At 42.0% G+C, this 15,563-nt stretch overlaps 1 protein-coding gene across 2 annotated transcripts in view; it reads right to left on the bottom strand.

Annotated features, from left to right (window-relative positions):
* The window catches only part of strn (striatin, calmodulin binding protein), a 118,642-nt gene extending 104,046 nt beyond the window's left edge, over positions 1-14,596 (bottom strand). For both annotated transcript variants that reach the window (XM_078541726.1, XM_078541727.1), the window contains exon 1: positions 14,033-14,596. In XM_078541726.1, coding sequence (XP_078397852.1) covers positions 14,033-14,284 — 252 coding nt within the window. In that variant the 5' untranslated portion in view covers positions 14,285-14,596. The remainder of the gene's footprint in view (positions 1-14,032) is intronic.
* Between the last annotated feature and the right edge of the window lie 967 nt (positions 14,597-15,563).

The following is a 15,563-nucleotide window of genomic DNA, read 5'->3' as shown; positions in this document are numbered from 1 at the left end:
TGACCTGTTTTGGCTGATATTTTAGAAGAACCACTGACTTTTCTTACACTTGTGACATGATGCCAAACAAAGAAACTTTAAAAAAAAAACTTGCCACTGACAGTATTGACTTACAGTTCAGCAGCACTCCAGTTTGGAAACATTTACGTTATACAATTGTATCAAGAGAGGACAGGGATCTGAGAGAAGCACAGTAGACTGATGTAATAGAGGCCCTGCTGAATGGTGGTCTCTGATAACTGTAGTCTTTTACATTCTAGGCGCAGTTCTACACCTGATCCTTGGTTCAGATTCAGCCTATAAAAATGCAACTTCAGCTGACCAGGGTACATTATGCTGCATGCATTTGCAGGACAAAGGAAAGGAGGCTGTTGTGATTTCTATTCTTGGGATATGTTGAGAAATAGATCAACGTGGCTAAAATATGTTTGGGGTCTGCTTCCTGCCCTGTGCCACATCCTGCATTTCATACCTACACAAGAATGGACAGTTAAGCAAGAGTCTTCAATTTCCAACAAAAATAAAGTTTTGCACATTTCAAAGCATCTCTGCTCTGATAGCTATGACTGATATACACCTTGTTTTCCGACCACCTGAGGAATGAACATCCTAAATGTATATTCTTGAGTACTTTTAACAAATGGGATTCAACATGCCATTTGCATACTTTTTTCATGTGTTTGCCCGGTTAGGCTGTCATGTATGCATTGCTTTAGTGTCATCCAGCTTTTTGGTATCTAGAGCTAGAGCATCTGATGGTGATGCTTCATCAATTTATAATCATTTGTAAAGGTCTCACTGCTTTCAAGACATACTTTGTCATCCTGGAACAGAGATGAAAGAGATGTTTGGGTGTGATGCTTGAAGAATTAATTCATATGACTGATATACAGTGTAAAATTGAGACCAGCGCCAGCTCACATATGCTGTTTTGATAGAAAATGTAATGTCTTCGGCGATCCAAACTGAGGTTCTTCACAGTGAACAACGTGAAGTTTAGCCTCATCTAAACATCCTGGTATCAAGCACCAGAACATAACTTTCCTCAATTATAGATACTTGTCTGGCATGCCATGCACTTGTGCGCGACTGTGCAGCAGTTTCTTTATCAGTTTCTTTTCCACCAAATATACTAACCTTGCCACTTCTGAACCAGTCTGAATCCATCACCTTCAATCACTTGGTTCCTCAGGCCAATCCACAAGATTCCTTGAAAACGGTTTGGAAGTTGGATTCCAAGATAAGTTCTTTATCCTGTGGCCACAGGCTGTCTGCTAAATACTTTTAACAACCATCTGGATGCTCCTGGGTTAAATTCATTATATCTATATTGTGTATAATAGATGTCATCCAACAGAAACACTATGTGGCAAGTTGCACTTCTGTTGTAGTGTGCAATGTTTACAGTGAAATTTGCCTACCATACATAAATATTAGAATGGTGACCTCTAGTGAAAATATAGTCATATGATACTCAAGCTAAACACACATCTATACCATCTACCACAAATACTGCGTGTCAGTCCCTAATACTTGGTGGGCTTTTCCAGTCATAAAAAGCACATTTAGTGAAATTCTATTTACACATTAGGTTTCCAAAATATGTTTTTTCCAACACCATTTTTATTATTTATTTGCATTGAAATGTTCACACTCCATTATGAATCAGCCATTGTTCAACTTGGCCCTTTCCAACCATCTTACACGCACTTTCGTGACAATTATCTGAAAACATTCAATATGTATATTAATATTAAAGGAATATTAAGAGGAGGCCATTCAGCCCCATTTAATTAGATTGTGGTTTATTTATACCTCATTTTTCTACTATTGAGTTAATAGTACCTTAATTATACTGTTAAGATACACAGGTGAAGAGCATTGCTTAATTAAGTACTTTGATCATACAGAAATAGGGGACAGTTGGGACTGGGGAGAGAGGAGAGCTATGAGTCTGAACAAAGTTAATACACTCTTAGTAAAGAACAGCTCTCTGACTTCACCGAGCAGCCTGGATTCTATTAATATTAGTAGTAAAGAATGGTTGGCCTAGAGGTGAAGATTCGAAATTAAGACTTATTTTCAGGCAGAAGGTTGTAATTGGAGTTGCTTTCAGCCATCCTCCTCCAAAAAAATAAGTCTAAAGTATCAGGATATCATTTTCCAATGTTGTTCTGTGAAGCTGAACCATATGACCACTGGAAAAATGAAGTGGATATGTGGACAAGGGTTACATCCTTACCAAAGAAAAAGCAAGGAATAGCCTTGGCAGTTTCACTTTCCACCAGAAACAGGGTCAGGTGCAAAGTATTCTTGGAGCTGGAGGCTCAAGAGTTGGACACTTAGGAAGGTTTGGATAAACTTAAAATTTATGGACAAAATTTATAAGATGATATGTTAAATCCATATGAGGCATGGTCAAACTTTGATAAATTTAGAAGGATGGAGGTTATTCCACAGAAGAATATATCATGCAATTTAACAGCTTACATACAAGAGTGCAGAAATTCTATTTAGCAACACCCAATTCAGTGCTTGCTTTCAAGTTTTTGGATTGTGCTTAAGTATTGAACATGAATAGGCACCTGGTCTTGACAGGAGTTAAGATTCTCAAAGTGATACGCTTTTGGAATAGATGTTTGAAGTTTAAAAAAATTTCAGGGAAACATTCATTTCCAGCCACTTTCATGACAACAATGGGACATTCAGCAATAACACAAGAAATTCAGGATTCATAGCTGGCAGCGTTGAGACTGTTTAGTTATGGGGCACAAGTATCAAGACCAAAGAACCACCAGAAACAAAAGGAATGAGGATAGAAGCCCTTTTGGTAGTTTCGACTGATGACAAGAATCAGCTAACTGTGGCAGGAAAATGAACCAGAGGGATAAGAGGAATGGTTAAACAGGTGTTTCAGATGTGACTCAAAATATCATAATGTGATTAATTATCCGAAATGGGATGACAAGGTTTTTGAAATGACACACATCAGAGGATTGGAAGGAGAAAATGACAATTCTGATCAATCAGAAGGAACTGTACTGGTCACCGGAAGCTTTAGTCCAGTAATGGGTGTTCTAGTCACGGACTCAGTCAATTGTGCTGTATTAGACAGTGGGTGCACGTTCAGAGTTTGTGGAGTGGATTGGTTAAAGTGCTACCTGGATTCTCTAAAAATAGTACAGACTGAAGTAAGGTTAAGGAATATGAAAGTTCCATTACTTCAGGTTTGGGGACGATAACACTTTAAAAATCACTAAAGAGAGTGGTCATTCTGTGTAAAATAGCCGGGATAATCCCTTTTAACAGCACAGATGTAGCATCCAGTGAAATAACCTTAACTGTTGAGTAAGCCGTCTACGAAAATGGCTCAAATGAAATTAGATATGGAACATGATACAGCAATTGTTTTTGGGAAATCTGTAGATTTACACTTCACACAATCAGGACATTACTGTATCCCCTTAACAAGGCCTAACGTTTCTAATCATGATATTAAAGAAGTGTTGATGACATCAGGAGTTAGGAGTTCGAAGGAAAAATGCAAACTGTCGTAAAACTACAGTGGCAGTTTGCATATGCATCCTGTCAAAGGTTAAAAATTCTACTAAAGGAGGCAGGAATAAAGAGTGAATATAGTAAACTTATAGATCAGTGAGAAAATATATAGGAGGACAACATCATGGCCTGTAGCGAGTCTCCCATTAGCAAGAGGCTTTAATGAAATTGCCGCAATGGCTTAAAAGTATGGGATAAGGACAAAAACATTTTTTTCTTGCACTTCATAGACATAGCAAATAGATTCAGTCTATCAACAGTAATACCTACTAAAGGCTAAAAGGTAATTGTGGGCAAGATAATGGAAAACATGGATATGAACTGGACGGTGACACTGGCTAAATTCCTAACTGACAACGGGGTGGGGGTGAGGAATTTGTCAATATAAGAACATAAGAACTAGGGGCAGGAGTAGGCAATTCAGCCCCTCGAGCCTGCCCCGCCATTCAATACGATCATGGCTGATCTCATTTCAGCCTCAACTCCAATTTCCCACCCTCTCCCCATAACCTTTCAACCTGTTACTAATTAAAAATCTGTCTATCTCCTCAAATTTATTCAGTGTCCTGGCATCCACTACACTGAAGTAGTGAATTCCATAGATTCACGATCCTTTGAGAAAAGTAATTCCTCATCTCTGATTTAAATCTACCACCCAATGATCATGGTCCTAGGAAAAGATCATGGACTTGCAAAAGGGACTTTGGTAGTAGGAGGGAGAGATTGTGTAGCAGTAGTCTAGAAAGAGAGAGGAGGGCGAGTAGAAGTCGTAGTTTGACAAGAACAAGCTCCATTGAACAGGCTTGGAATGCCACAAGTAGTAGAAGCCCTTATGATCAAAAAGTTTTAGTGGCTACCAACAAATTAGAAGATAAGTTGATAAAGGATGCCAAACAAAGCAGTTGGAAAGAATTTAGTGCAAACTCTAAAATACCAGAGGGGTGACTGCCAGCCTTATCTCTCAGGCGGATACACACAGGAAATGCACATAGGACGTGCATGTTCTTGATGGCATGCTAAGTAGCTCGAGGATTTGAAGAGAGACTTGGTGGACAATATGCCAGAGTGGATTCCCCGCTGCAGGAACAGTGAACTTGAAGATTTTCTTAGCTCTTTTAGTGACATATCCTGGGAATGCAAATCAATTGATATAAAAGCTGCATTTTTACAGGGTGAGAAATTTCAAATGGAAGCAATTTTGAAATTGCCTAAAGAAGCTGGCGATATTGAAGGGAAACTGTGGAAATTAAACAAGTGCATTTATGGGTAGAATGATGCATCAAGGGCGTGGTATTTCTCAGTTAGGTCCGCCCTGTTGAAAACCGGTTACAATGTTTTATTGGTATCACAAGGAGAAACGAGCAAGGATCCTTATAATGTTGATGATATTCTGTGGGGAGGTTCAGCAGAATTTGAGCAATGTGTGAAATGTAAATTAAAGGAGTTTAAGATTGGAAGTCAGGCTTTAGGGGTCTTTGAATATAAAGGGTTAGACATTAAACAGAATAAGTCAGGACAGACCTTGAATCAATAGTGTTACTTAGAAAATATCAATAACCATCCCAATAAATCTTGTCAGGTCCTCACAAAAAAAAGGATCCTGGATCCATGGAAGAAATAGGCCAATCAAACTTCTTAATTGGACAGTTGAACTAGTTGTGCATGCAGACTAGGCCTGATGCTAGTGTTGACATATTGGAACGGAGTACTGTGAAACATGCTACAGTTGAGGAAGTTCTGAGAGCAAATAAAACATTATTAAAGAGATTAAATTCTGAGAACAGCGCACTTAATGTGCCAGCAAAGAGTGATCCAGAAGATGTGAAGTTGGTCATTTTTAGTGATGCTTCACATGCTAATGGTACAGCAGGGTTCATAATATTCTTGGTGGGAAAGATTAACAAATGTTGTCCATTGGCCTGGGAAGCGAAAAAAATAAAAGGGGTAGTTAAAAGCACCTTAGCTGCAGAAACACTAGCTGTAGTAGAAGCGATAGATATGGGATTTTATTTATCCAACATTCTGAGGAAAATCCTATATAAGCGGCATTCTGAGAAAAGTTTGCCCATTGAATGTTATGTGGATAATCACTCTCTATGGGATGATGTACATTCAACAAAGAGTGTGACTGAGAAAAGGTTAAGGATTGACCTTGCCAGCATAAATATGTTAGAGGGAAAGATCTCTAAGATGGGTCGACGCTAATCATCAATTATCAGACTGTTTTAAAAAAGGAAAACTTGAAGTGTTGGAGGTCTTAGAAGAGGGATGTCTTGCATCATGATGTGTGTTATGTGAAATGTGGGAAATCATTTTGTTTTTTTTGAAATTGTGTTATAAAGTTCATTGTTTAAGGACAGAAAGGGGAATCTGTTAGTATGTTAATTATGTTGTTAAGATACACAAGCAAAGGGCATTGTTTAATTAAGTACTTTGATCACATAGAAATAGGGGACAGCTAAGACACTGGGGAGAGAGGAGAACTATGAGGCTGAACAAAGTCAATAAACTCTCAGTAAAGAACAGCTGTGTCTTGCTTTTGACTTTATCAACAGACTTGGATTCTATTAACATATTGCTCCATGTTATCTGATACTCTTACCTAACAAAAAAATCTGTCAATCTCAGGCTTGAAAATTTCAACTGACATCCAGCATCCACAGCCTTTTGGGGAGAGGTACAAATTTCCACTACCCTTTTGTGAGAACACGTCTTTCCTGATTTCACTACTAAATAGCCAAGTTCTAATTCCAAGGTTATTACCTGTTAGTCGAGATTCCTCCACCAAAGGAAAGAGATTCTCTGTGCCTAACTTGTCAAATCTGTTAATTACAAACACGATCAGATCAACCCTCACAACACAAAAGCAAAATACTGCAGATGCTAGAAACCTGAAATAAAAAAGTGCTGGAAAAACTCAGCATGTCATGCAGCTTCTATGGAGAGAAACTGTTAACATTTCAGGTCAATGACCTTTCAGAACTGTTCTAATGAAAGGTCATCGAACTGAAACATTAATCAGCTGAGTATATCTAGTATTTTTGTTTTTGTTTCAGATCAGCCCTCATTCTCCTATATTCATGGCGCTACAAGCCATATTTATGCAAACTGTCTTATTTAATTAACCCTCTAAGCCATAGTTATCATTCTGGTGAATCGGCACTGAGCCCCTCAAAGGTCAATATATCCTTCCTGAGGTGGGGTACATGAATGTAAAATGATCATATGGAAATTTCCAATAATTGACTGCTTCTAAAGTAACCCCTCAACTTAGTGTTCTGTGTTGCAATTACTTACGTGCAGTCAAGCCCCGAAGTGAAACTGAATGTCCTGTTACAATAAAAAGTTTGGACACTCCTACATCAGGAATGTTTCAGTAGAGTCTTTGCAACTAGACAGACAACCTGTTGCATAAACAAATGATAAAATTCCACCGTATACTTATACAAAGTCAATTTCTGGCCTTTTCAGTTTATAACCACTTTTTCCTCACCTGGTTTTCCATTAACTACTCTCCAAATGCAACATACTAAATTATATTTAAAAACAACTTCTCAATAATGATTTGATTTTTCCAAGAATATTTTAAAATTCATACCTTCCCTTTCTAAGTCCATGATCCAAGGCACCAAATCATCTATTTTTTCCAATGTTACTTCAATTTTTCCTAAGAGCCCTTCTTGTCCATGCACTTTGTAAGGACATTACCTATTTAAGCCAGATGCCTTTTAGCAAGGCCTATCAATGACCTGAAAAAGCCTACTCATGTAGGATTTAATCATTCAATCATTGCTTCACTCAAAACGTTGTGGATCTTTGGAATTCTCTATCGCAAAGGGTTGTGGATGTTCCATCGTTGACAGAATTAAGGGATATGGAACGCAGGCAGGAAAAAGGAGTTAAAGTGCTAGATCAGCCACGATTTTACTGAATGGTGGAGTAGGCTTAATGGACCATATGTTCTACTCCTGCTCCTCTTTGTGTTGTCAAGGGAACGGTCTCTCCACAAAACCATTGTGCTTTATCAGCAGGAACCACCACATATGCTGGATATGCATCATTCATATTTCTCTTTCACCTATTCATCCTGCTGCTCTCGAGCAAGTTTCAATTTAAGGCTGAATTCTGTAAACTTTATAGAAATGGCTCTGTAGATATGGATAATTTAATCCAATATCACAGAGCTCCTTATTGGTCCCCCAAATCTTCTGTGAAACCCAACAAATCACCTCACAGTCTCCACATTATTCCACAATGCTCAAGGGGATACAAATTCGATTTCCCTCTTTTTATCTTCTGCTGCCCTACTGCCAGATACTTCTGGCATCATGTGAGGGCAAGTGCTCTTGGTAGAAGGATTTGCACTCAGATTTTCACAGCAACACTGAGGATTTGGAAGGCACATTGAAATCTCAACACCCTGCTACATGCCCAGCCTGCTGCCCTGGCTGAATCCATTTTCCACACTGATCTGCAATGGATACAGCTCAAAGTTTATTTTTCTGTTGAGGAGCACCATTCATTCATTTCTGAAGCAAGTCTAAAGTACCAACTCACAATGCTCAATTACAGTCTCTCTAGAACAAGTGGACAACTGTGGAGGAAAGGAGGCCCAAACTCTAGCTGCTGAAACTATTTTCAATCCCTCGTTAATTGGTTGTGATTCACATTCTGATCTATACAAATTAAAATGCACTTATTTACAGTACAATAAAAAAGTGATATTCCTCAAACAAAAACAGGACACCAGTGGGGTAAAAGTGAATTTTGCCAATGTTAGCTGAACAAAAATACTCTCCTTGATCAAGAAAAAAATCTTGCAGGTTCTATCTTGGTACAACGATCACAATTGTCCAACCAGGCAAAGAAAATCCCGTAAATTATCTTTGAAATTAAACTTCTATTAGCTTTCGTGCAATTTAATAGAAAGGAAGAATCGTATTCTTGCTTTTTCATTGAGTAGTTACTTGATATTATAAAATTATATACAACAATTAATCCCAAGTCTGTCCAAGGCTTCAATATTGTTCCAACTGGAAAGGTTCACTAATACTTCCCTTACATTCCAGTACAAGATATTTTTAAAAGAATTGTCTGATTAGAGACCACAGCTGAGAGAAGCATTACCCACTCCTTTCTCAGATCTTTGTTACAAGGTCACTGCTCTCATAAACGTTCCTCTCATTCTTCCTATGCTCAAAATGCAATAACCTACATATTTTTACACTTGTAATTTGAAGTCAAGCCTCAAAGCATCATGTTAATCTGCTTGTAATCATTTTTCTCAAGGCTCCAAAACTTGTCTTCTTTAGTTTTCTACATTCAATTTACAAGTTGAGCTTTAAAAGTCAAATTTGGGATCACCAAGTCACTACTTGCTGATTTACCTGGTGCCCCCAGTTGACCCCTCATCAACTCACTTGAAACCTGCCGCCCTTTACAACAGACGTGAAGTCTATTAGGTTCAGATCATGAGAAATTATATAACTCATCTTTATAAGTATTAGCGAGTGAGCTATCATAAGTGGTGGCCCGTGTTCTTCAGTTTCCTACTTAACTCTGCTATTTTACAGGTTAGGAGCTTAATAAAAGACTCGATGCGGTTCATTTCTCATATGAAGCTTCTGTCATGGACTCATGACTCAAAATTACTGAAGAGAACAGATGGCAGAGAGTTGTGAATTCTGTAATCTATCTCCTGTATCCCTTTTTGCTTGAGTAATTAGTAGCTTATCCAGAACAAAACAGTCCATCAGTGGTTCAGAAATCAAGAATGTATAGTTGACAACCCATACTATTTCTGGCACATACTCCAAAGGAAAATGGCCTCATCATTTACCCTATGTCCTATTAGATCTTTTGCACATGTCATGTGCCATTTCATAGGAAGCACAAACTTGGCCATGGAAGCTTGCCTTGTGGAGGATAAAGTGGAGGAAATAAATCTGAAATATTAACACTAACAAAAGGTCAAGATCCAAAGTGCACGAAGTGTCTAAATCAAAACCAACCATTAAATAAGTTAATCAGGAATCAGGAAGTAAACCCGTTTAATGTAACAAATAAGGAATAGTGCTACTATGGCACAATACACCTTCAATACATCTCATTCCTGCTCTTTCTCCAGCAGTATTTCTGTAGTAACTAGCTGTCCTGCAGCTGCTTGCAGAGTCTATTACAAGTGCATGTGTTCAGCTAGCAACACTGCCAGAGGTTACAACTTTCACAAATGCGTTAATCAAAAGGCGCAAACTGCACTGAAATCAGCATCAGCAGTGGAGCACAAAATCAGTGTAGAACTTGCATTGTAAAGAAAAAAAATGTGAAATATAACTCTCTTCTTTCCTAGTGGAGGCATAAAAGAACAAAGTCCAGATTGCTCACAACATATCAGTCTACAACACTGTCACCATACCACATTCCTTCAACATGTTACAAGGACAAATTGCACTTAAGCCAAAATCCCAACACTGAGCGACTATCTTTCTTCTGTGATGATCTTAATTCATTGTCAGCAACTGCTCCTACTACCACCGGTGACAGATCTGTAATCACAAGCAACTGACTTAACTATATGAACAAAGAATTTTTAGCCAGATAAAATTTAAGTTTAGGAGGACAATGTTTATAACTGTACATGAGACCCACCTCCTGCTCCCTCAATCCTATTCCTATTAGGCTAACCATCCAACTTCCCTTCCTATCTCCCATGTTTTCAATTATTAACTGTTCTCACTCCTCAGGTAATGTCCCCGTCATCACCCCTCAAAAAAAAAAACCCTTGATCCATCCATCCTTGCAAACTGAAACCCCATCTCCAATGTCCTTGAACATGATGTCGCCTCTCAAATCATGCCCTTCTTTCCTGGAACTCCCATGTTTGAACCCTTCAATGAGGTTTCTGCACCCCTCCACAGTTCCAAATGGCTCTCAAAGTCAAGTAACACCTATATGACTGACAAAGGCAAGACACTTCATCCTTGTCCTTCTCAACCTGTTGGCAACCTATGACCACATCATTTTCCTCCAACACCTCCACATCATTGTCCAGCCATGTAGGACTGCTCTCAACCTATTTCCATTCTTAACTGATCTAATTGTCATCAGAAAACCAGCTACAATAGCTTCTCTTCCTGGTGCCCTCCCATGCATCTCCCCCACCCTAATTCTCATCTGCATGCAGCCCCTCAGTGACAACGAAAAATACAGTGTCAGTTTCCACATGTACACTGATGGTACCCAACTCCACCTGACCACCACCTCCCTCGGAACTTGTCCTGACCTCTAGTATTGGATGAGCAGAAATTTCCTTCAACTAAACATTGAGAAGACCAAAGCCATTGTTTTTGGTCCCCACACAAACTCCATTCTCTAGCCACAGATTCCATTCCTCTCCCTGACAACTGTCTGAAGCTGAACCAAACTGCTTTCAACCCTGGTGTCATTCTGTCCCTGACATGAACTTTCAACCACATAACTGTACCATCACTAAGACCACCTATCTCCACCTCTGTAACATTGCATAGCTCCAACCCTGCCTCAGCTCACCTTCTGCTGAAACCCTCATGCCTGTTACCTCTACTCTTGACTTTTCCATCACATGCCTGACTCCACTTTTCACCCTCTATAAGCCTGAGGCCATCAAAAGACTGGTGCCTATGACCTAACTCACACCAAGTCCTAAACATCCCTGTGCTTGCTGACTTAGAGGTGGCTCCCGGATCAACAATACCTCAATTTTGAAATTCTAATCCTTGTTTTAAAATCCCTCTACGGCCTTGCCCATCATCATTTCTGCCAGCCCTACAACTCGCTGAGATATCGGCACTCCTTTGGTGGAGGCGGTGACATACTGGTAATGTCACTGGACTAGTAATCCAGACACCCAGGTTAATGCTCTGGGGACATGGGATCAAATCCCATGGCAGCTTGTGAAATTTGAATTCAATACATCTGGAACTGAAAGCTTGTCCCAGTAATGATTACTGTGAAACTATCATCGATTGTTGTAAAAAACCAGCTGGATTTGCTCATGTCCTTTAGAGAAAGAAATCTGCCATCCTTACCCAGTCTGGCCTACATGTGACTCCATATCCACAGCAATCAAGATGACTATTAACAGCCCTCTGAAATGGCTTAGAAAGCCACTCAGTTCAAGGGCGATTAGGGATGGGCAACAAATGCTGGCTTTGCCAGCAACCCCACATCCCAAAGAATTTTTAAAAACTCCAATTCAGGTCGAGTGTCGCAGATGTTAAATGCTCTATGATTGGCAATTGTGGCCCAAGTCTGGGATTCCCTCCCTAAATGACCCCACTTCTTTCTCCTCCATCAAGATGCTCCTTCCTTGAACAGGTTTGGGTCATCTACTCTAATATCCCCATGTGGTTCAATGTCAAATTTTGGTTAATAAAGCTCTTGCAAAACACCTTGAAATGTTTAAGTATGTTAAAGGTGTTTTATAAATGCAAGCAGTTGTTCTTCTAAGCATTCTTCCAACAGTTCAATGAGGCAGAGTACAATTGTTTTACATAAATCCTAGCATCAATACTGAATTGAAAGAGTTCTGAATTGATAGGTAATTCAAGAGTTTACCTCAGAGTTAGTAACAGTGCTTGGAGATTACGAGCTTTGAAGTGCCAAAGCTGACCTAATTAGTGTATTATATAATCTATGCATATGATTATAGGAGAGTAAACTGAAGTCTCAGCTTTCCTTATATTTTTACTTTAATTTATACAACTGGAATAGCTGGGATTGCTTCATATCCTGCAGGATCCTGAAAACAATGCAATAGGCATATTAATAGAACCAACTGCATCAACAGTATCCCATGGTTACTTCCTGATAATACGCAAGTGATGGGGAGCTCACAAGATACGTGTGCAATCAAGATCTTTTTTGGGCCTGTTCTAATCAAAAATGCTGGAGCAAATATTTTGTAAATGCTTCATTTATCATTTTGCTCTGTTTCTTAAAACATTCTGCAATCACGTCAAGCCTTTCTGCAATTTTGTCAGTTTCTCCAAACACCCCTTTAAAGCATCATAGAAAAACGTTGCAATAAAGGCACAATGCAAGTTATCAAAATGCAGTCTTGAACTACAAACATTATGTGCTTCGCTATAAAATTTGCAAGATTCAGCAATGGCACACAAAAGATGTGCAAACTTTTACATCATCACCCAAATGAAATTAGTTTGAAAGTTTAAGAGAAAGGTGTTTCGGTTGGTATACCTTAATTAAAAATCTCTCAAATCATTTTTTGGAGGGTTGGTAACTCTGGATGCTTAATTTGTCCTGTTACGTCATCAGGAATCCTCTGCACTACAGCAACAGCCACTATAACCACATCTAGCTATTCAGAACTGTTTTACTTCCTCTGGAATGTCATTGTGTAACCTTTGGTTACAATGATTCACTGATAACACAACACAAAACACTGACCATAGATTGCCAAACCATAGAGATTTAAATCTCTAATGACGCCCCCTCCCCCAACACTCAGAATACCAATCTCTCACTCCTTTCCCGACAAGTTAAATCACTGACATTTGTAACTGCTCAATGAAAAACTGACAGCATTCCAGCAGATGCAAACTAACCCAGATCGATCCGTGCAGGCTGGATCACCAAGTATGCGAAGGGAAAGGATACTGGGATTGAGCAGAGGGCAGGGAGAAAGAAGGCAATTGTTCAAATTTTCCCAACCCTTCACAGGGTCACAAGCTGTTTGACTCCCAGTTCCTTGGTGCAGCTATCCAGTTAGTTCTACATCCCTGGTCTTTCCCGATACCCCCGCCAAGTGTTTATCCGATTCTCATTACTACTAAATCCGTTTGCCCTATCCTTTCATGTAATACGTTCCAAATCATAACTCACTGTAGCAAAGAAAACTCAAATCACCCCTCTAGTCTTCTTTTACCGATTATCTTAAATCTATGTCCTCTGGTTACCGACAATCCTGACCACCTTCCTACAGTCCAGTACATTTCTGCAGCATTTCACATAGCCATACAGCACAGCAGGAGCCCATTCGGCCCGTTATGCCTGTACTGGCTCTTTTGGGGAAAAAAAACACACAATTGATGGCAACTCCCCTTCTCTTTCCGCAGCTAACTTTTCCCCTTCCAGTGGACTTACCCAACTCCCTTTTGAAAGGTATTACTGAACATGCTTCTTACACAGACACAGCATCTGGAGTAATTTCGCAGGGCTCCTCTGGTTAGAAATGTCACCTCCAATCGAGGGGCCCCAAAGATCAGGATCTTTAACAAAAATCAACACCCCCCCCACCACCCCCTTTCTGACAGGAGTAGTAGAGGTGACCACCATTTTAACTCGCCCATCGCCTCCCACATCACTCTGGTTTTGGGGGGGGGGGGGGGGGGGGAACAAGGGGAGACAGTAATCGAGGGTCCAGGCATGAAGTGCGGCCTAGCCGGGGGGAGGGGGGGTGGTGCTTCAGATTTACCTGCAACTCGGCCCTGTCCACCTCCCACTGCGTCCTCTCCACCTCGAAGCGGGCCCACTCGTGCTGCAGGAAGTGCAGGATCCCCGGGATGTTGTACTGCGGCCTCTGAGCTTCCCCCTCGGCTCCCGGTTGCTGCGGCGGCTGCTGCAGGTTCCTGCCGCCGATCCCCGGGCCTCCGCCTCCTGCCCCCGCGCCGCCGCTCAGCACCGAGTTATTGCCGAAGAACACCCCGGCTCCCGGGTGCTCGTCCATGGCTGGGCCCCAAAACCCTTCGTCCGTCGCCTCGGCCTCCACGCCGACGACTGCGACCGCGGTGACGGTGACGCCGCCCCGCCCGCCCCCTTGTCCGACCCGGTCAGCTCGTCGGCCGATCCTCCCGCCGGCCCTTCTCTTCCTCTGGTTGGCTGCGCGTGCGGGGCCGGCCGTTAGAATTTAAACCGCGCCGTTCGTTCCATGGCTGCGGCCGGCTCGGGAAGGCGCTCCTGACGACGATGCTGCTGCTACCGCCGCTCACTCCGCTGTCACCACAGGAACCAATCTGACGGTTAGCGCTGTAACGATCCCACCCCCCATCTCCAGGCGCATGCGCGTTCTTCGCGAGATCTCGCCAGGCCAGATGGGGGTCTGGGGAAGGGGAGGGGGCGGGGTCTGAGGAAGGGGAGGGGGCGTGGTCTGAGGGAGGGGGGTGGTCTGGGGAAGGGGAGGGGGCGGAGTCTGGGGAAGGGGAGGGGGCGGAGTCTGGGAATGGGTGGGGGCGGGGTCTGGGAATGGGTGGGGGCGGGGTCTGGTAATGGGTGGGGGCGGGGTCTGGGAGAGGGTGGGGGCGGGGTCTGGGAATGGATGGGGGCGGGATTCGGCGAGGAGTCCTCCAGACCCCGCCCCCTCTCCTTCTCCACTCCCCACCAGCAAGCGTCCCTTGCTTCTTTCCGAATTAACCTGGTGCTCGGCCTGCCTCCGCTCAGCGCCAATGACGTCACACAGCCACACAAGCCACACCCCCCAAAACTGTCAACAGGTTGGCCAGACCCCGCCCCCTTCTCTTTTTCAAACTCCACTGGCGAGAGTTTCGCGCCTGCGCGGTTCCGTCCAGTGTCATGTTTAGCGCATGCGCGTTCTGATCCCCTTGGATCCTGCCTCCCTCTCTCCTCCCCTTTCCGCCAGCATGCTTTGCCCAATCCCAAGGAACCGTGAACAGAACCGGAGCGCGTTCACGCGTGCATGCGCCGATCCATTCGCCGCGCCGCGCACACTTACCCCGCTCCATCCCGTCAGCGGGATAGAGCGGTTTCTGAAACAAAAATAGAAATACCTGGAAAAACTCAGCAGGTCTGGCAGCATCTGTGGAGAGGAACACAGTTAACGTTTCGAGTCCGTATGACTCTTCAACAGAACTAAGTAAAAATAGGAGGGGTGAAATATAAGCTGGTTTAAGGGGGCGGGGAGAAGGGGGGGTTGTAGGGACAAGCATGCAGTGATAGGAGCAGATAATCAAAAGATGTCACAGACAAAAGGACAAAAGAGGTGTTGAAGG

This window comes from Cetorhinus maximus, chromosome 5, assembly GCF_964194155.1.
Source record: "Cetorhinus maximus chromosome 5, sCetMax3.hap1.1, whole genome shotgun sequence".
In the NCBI taxonomy this organism is placed as follows: Eukaryota; Metazoa; Chordata; class Chondrichthyes; order Lamniformes; family Cetorhinidae; genus Cetorhinus; species Cetorhinus maximus.
This window is presented reverse-complemented; position numbering and strand designations above follow the sequence as displayed.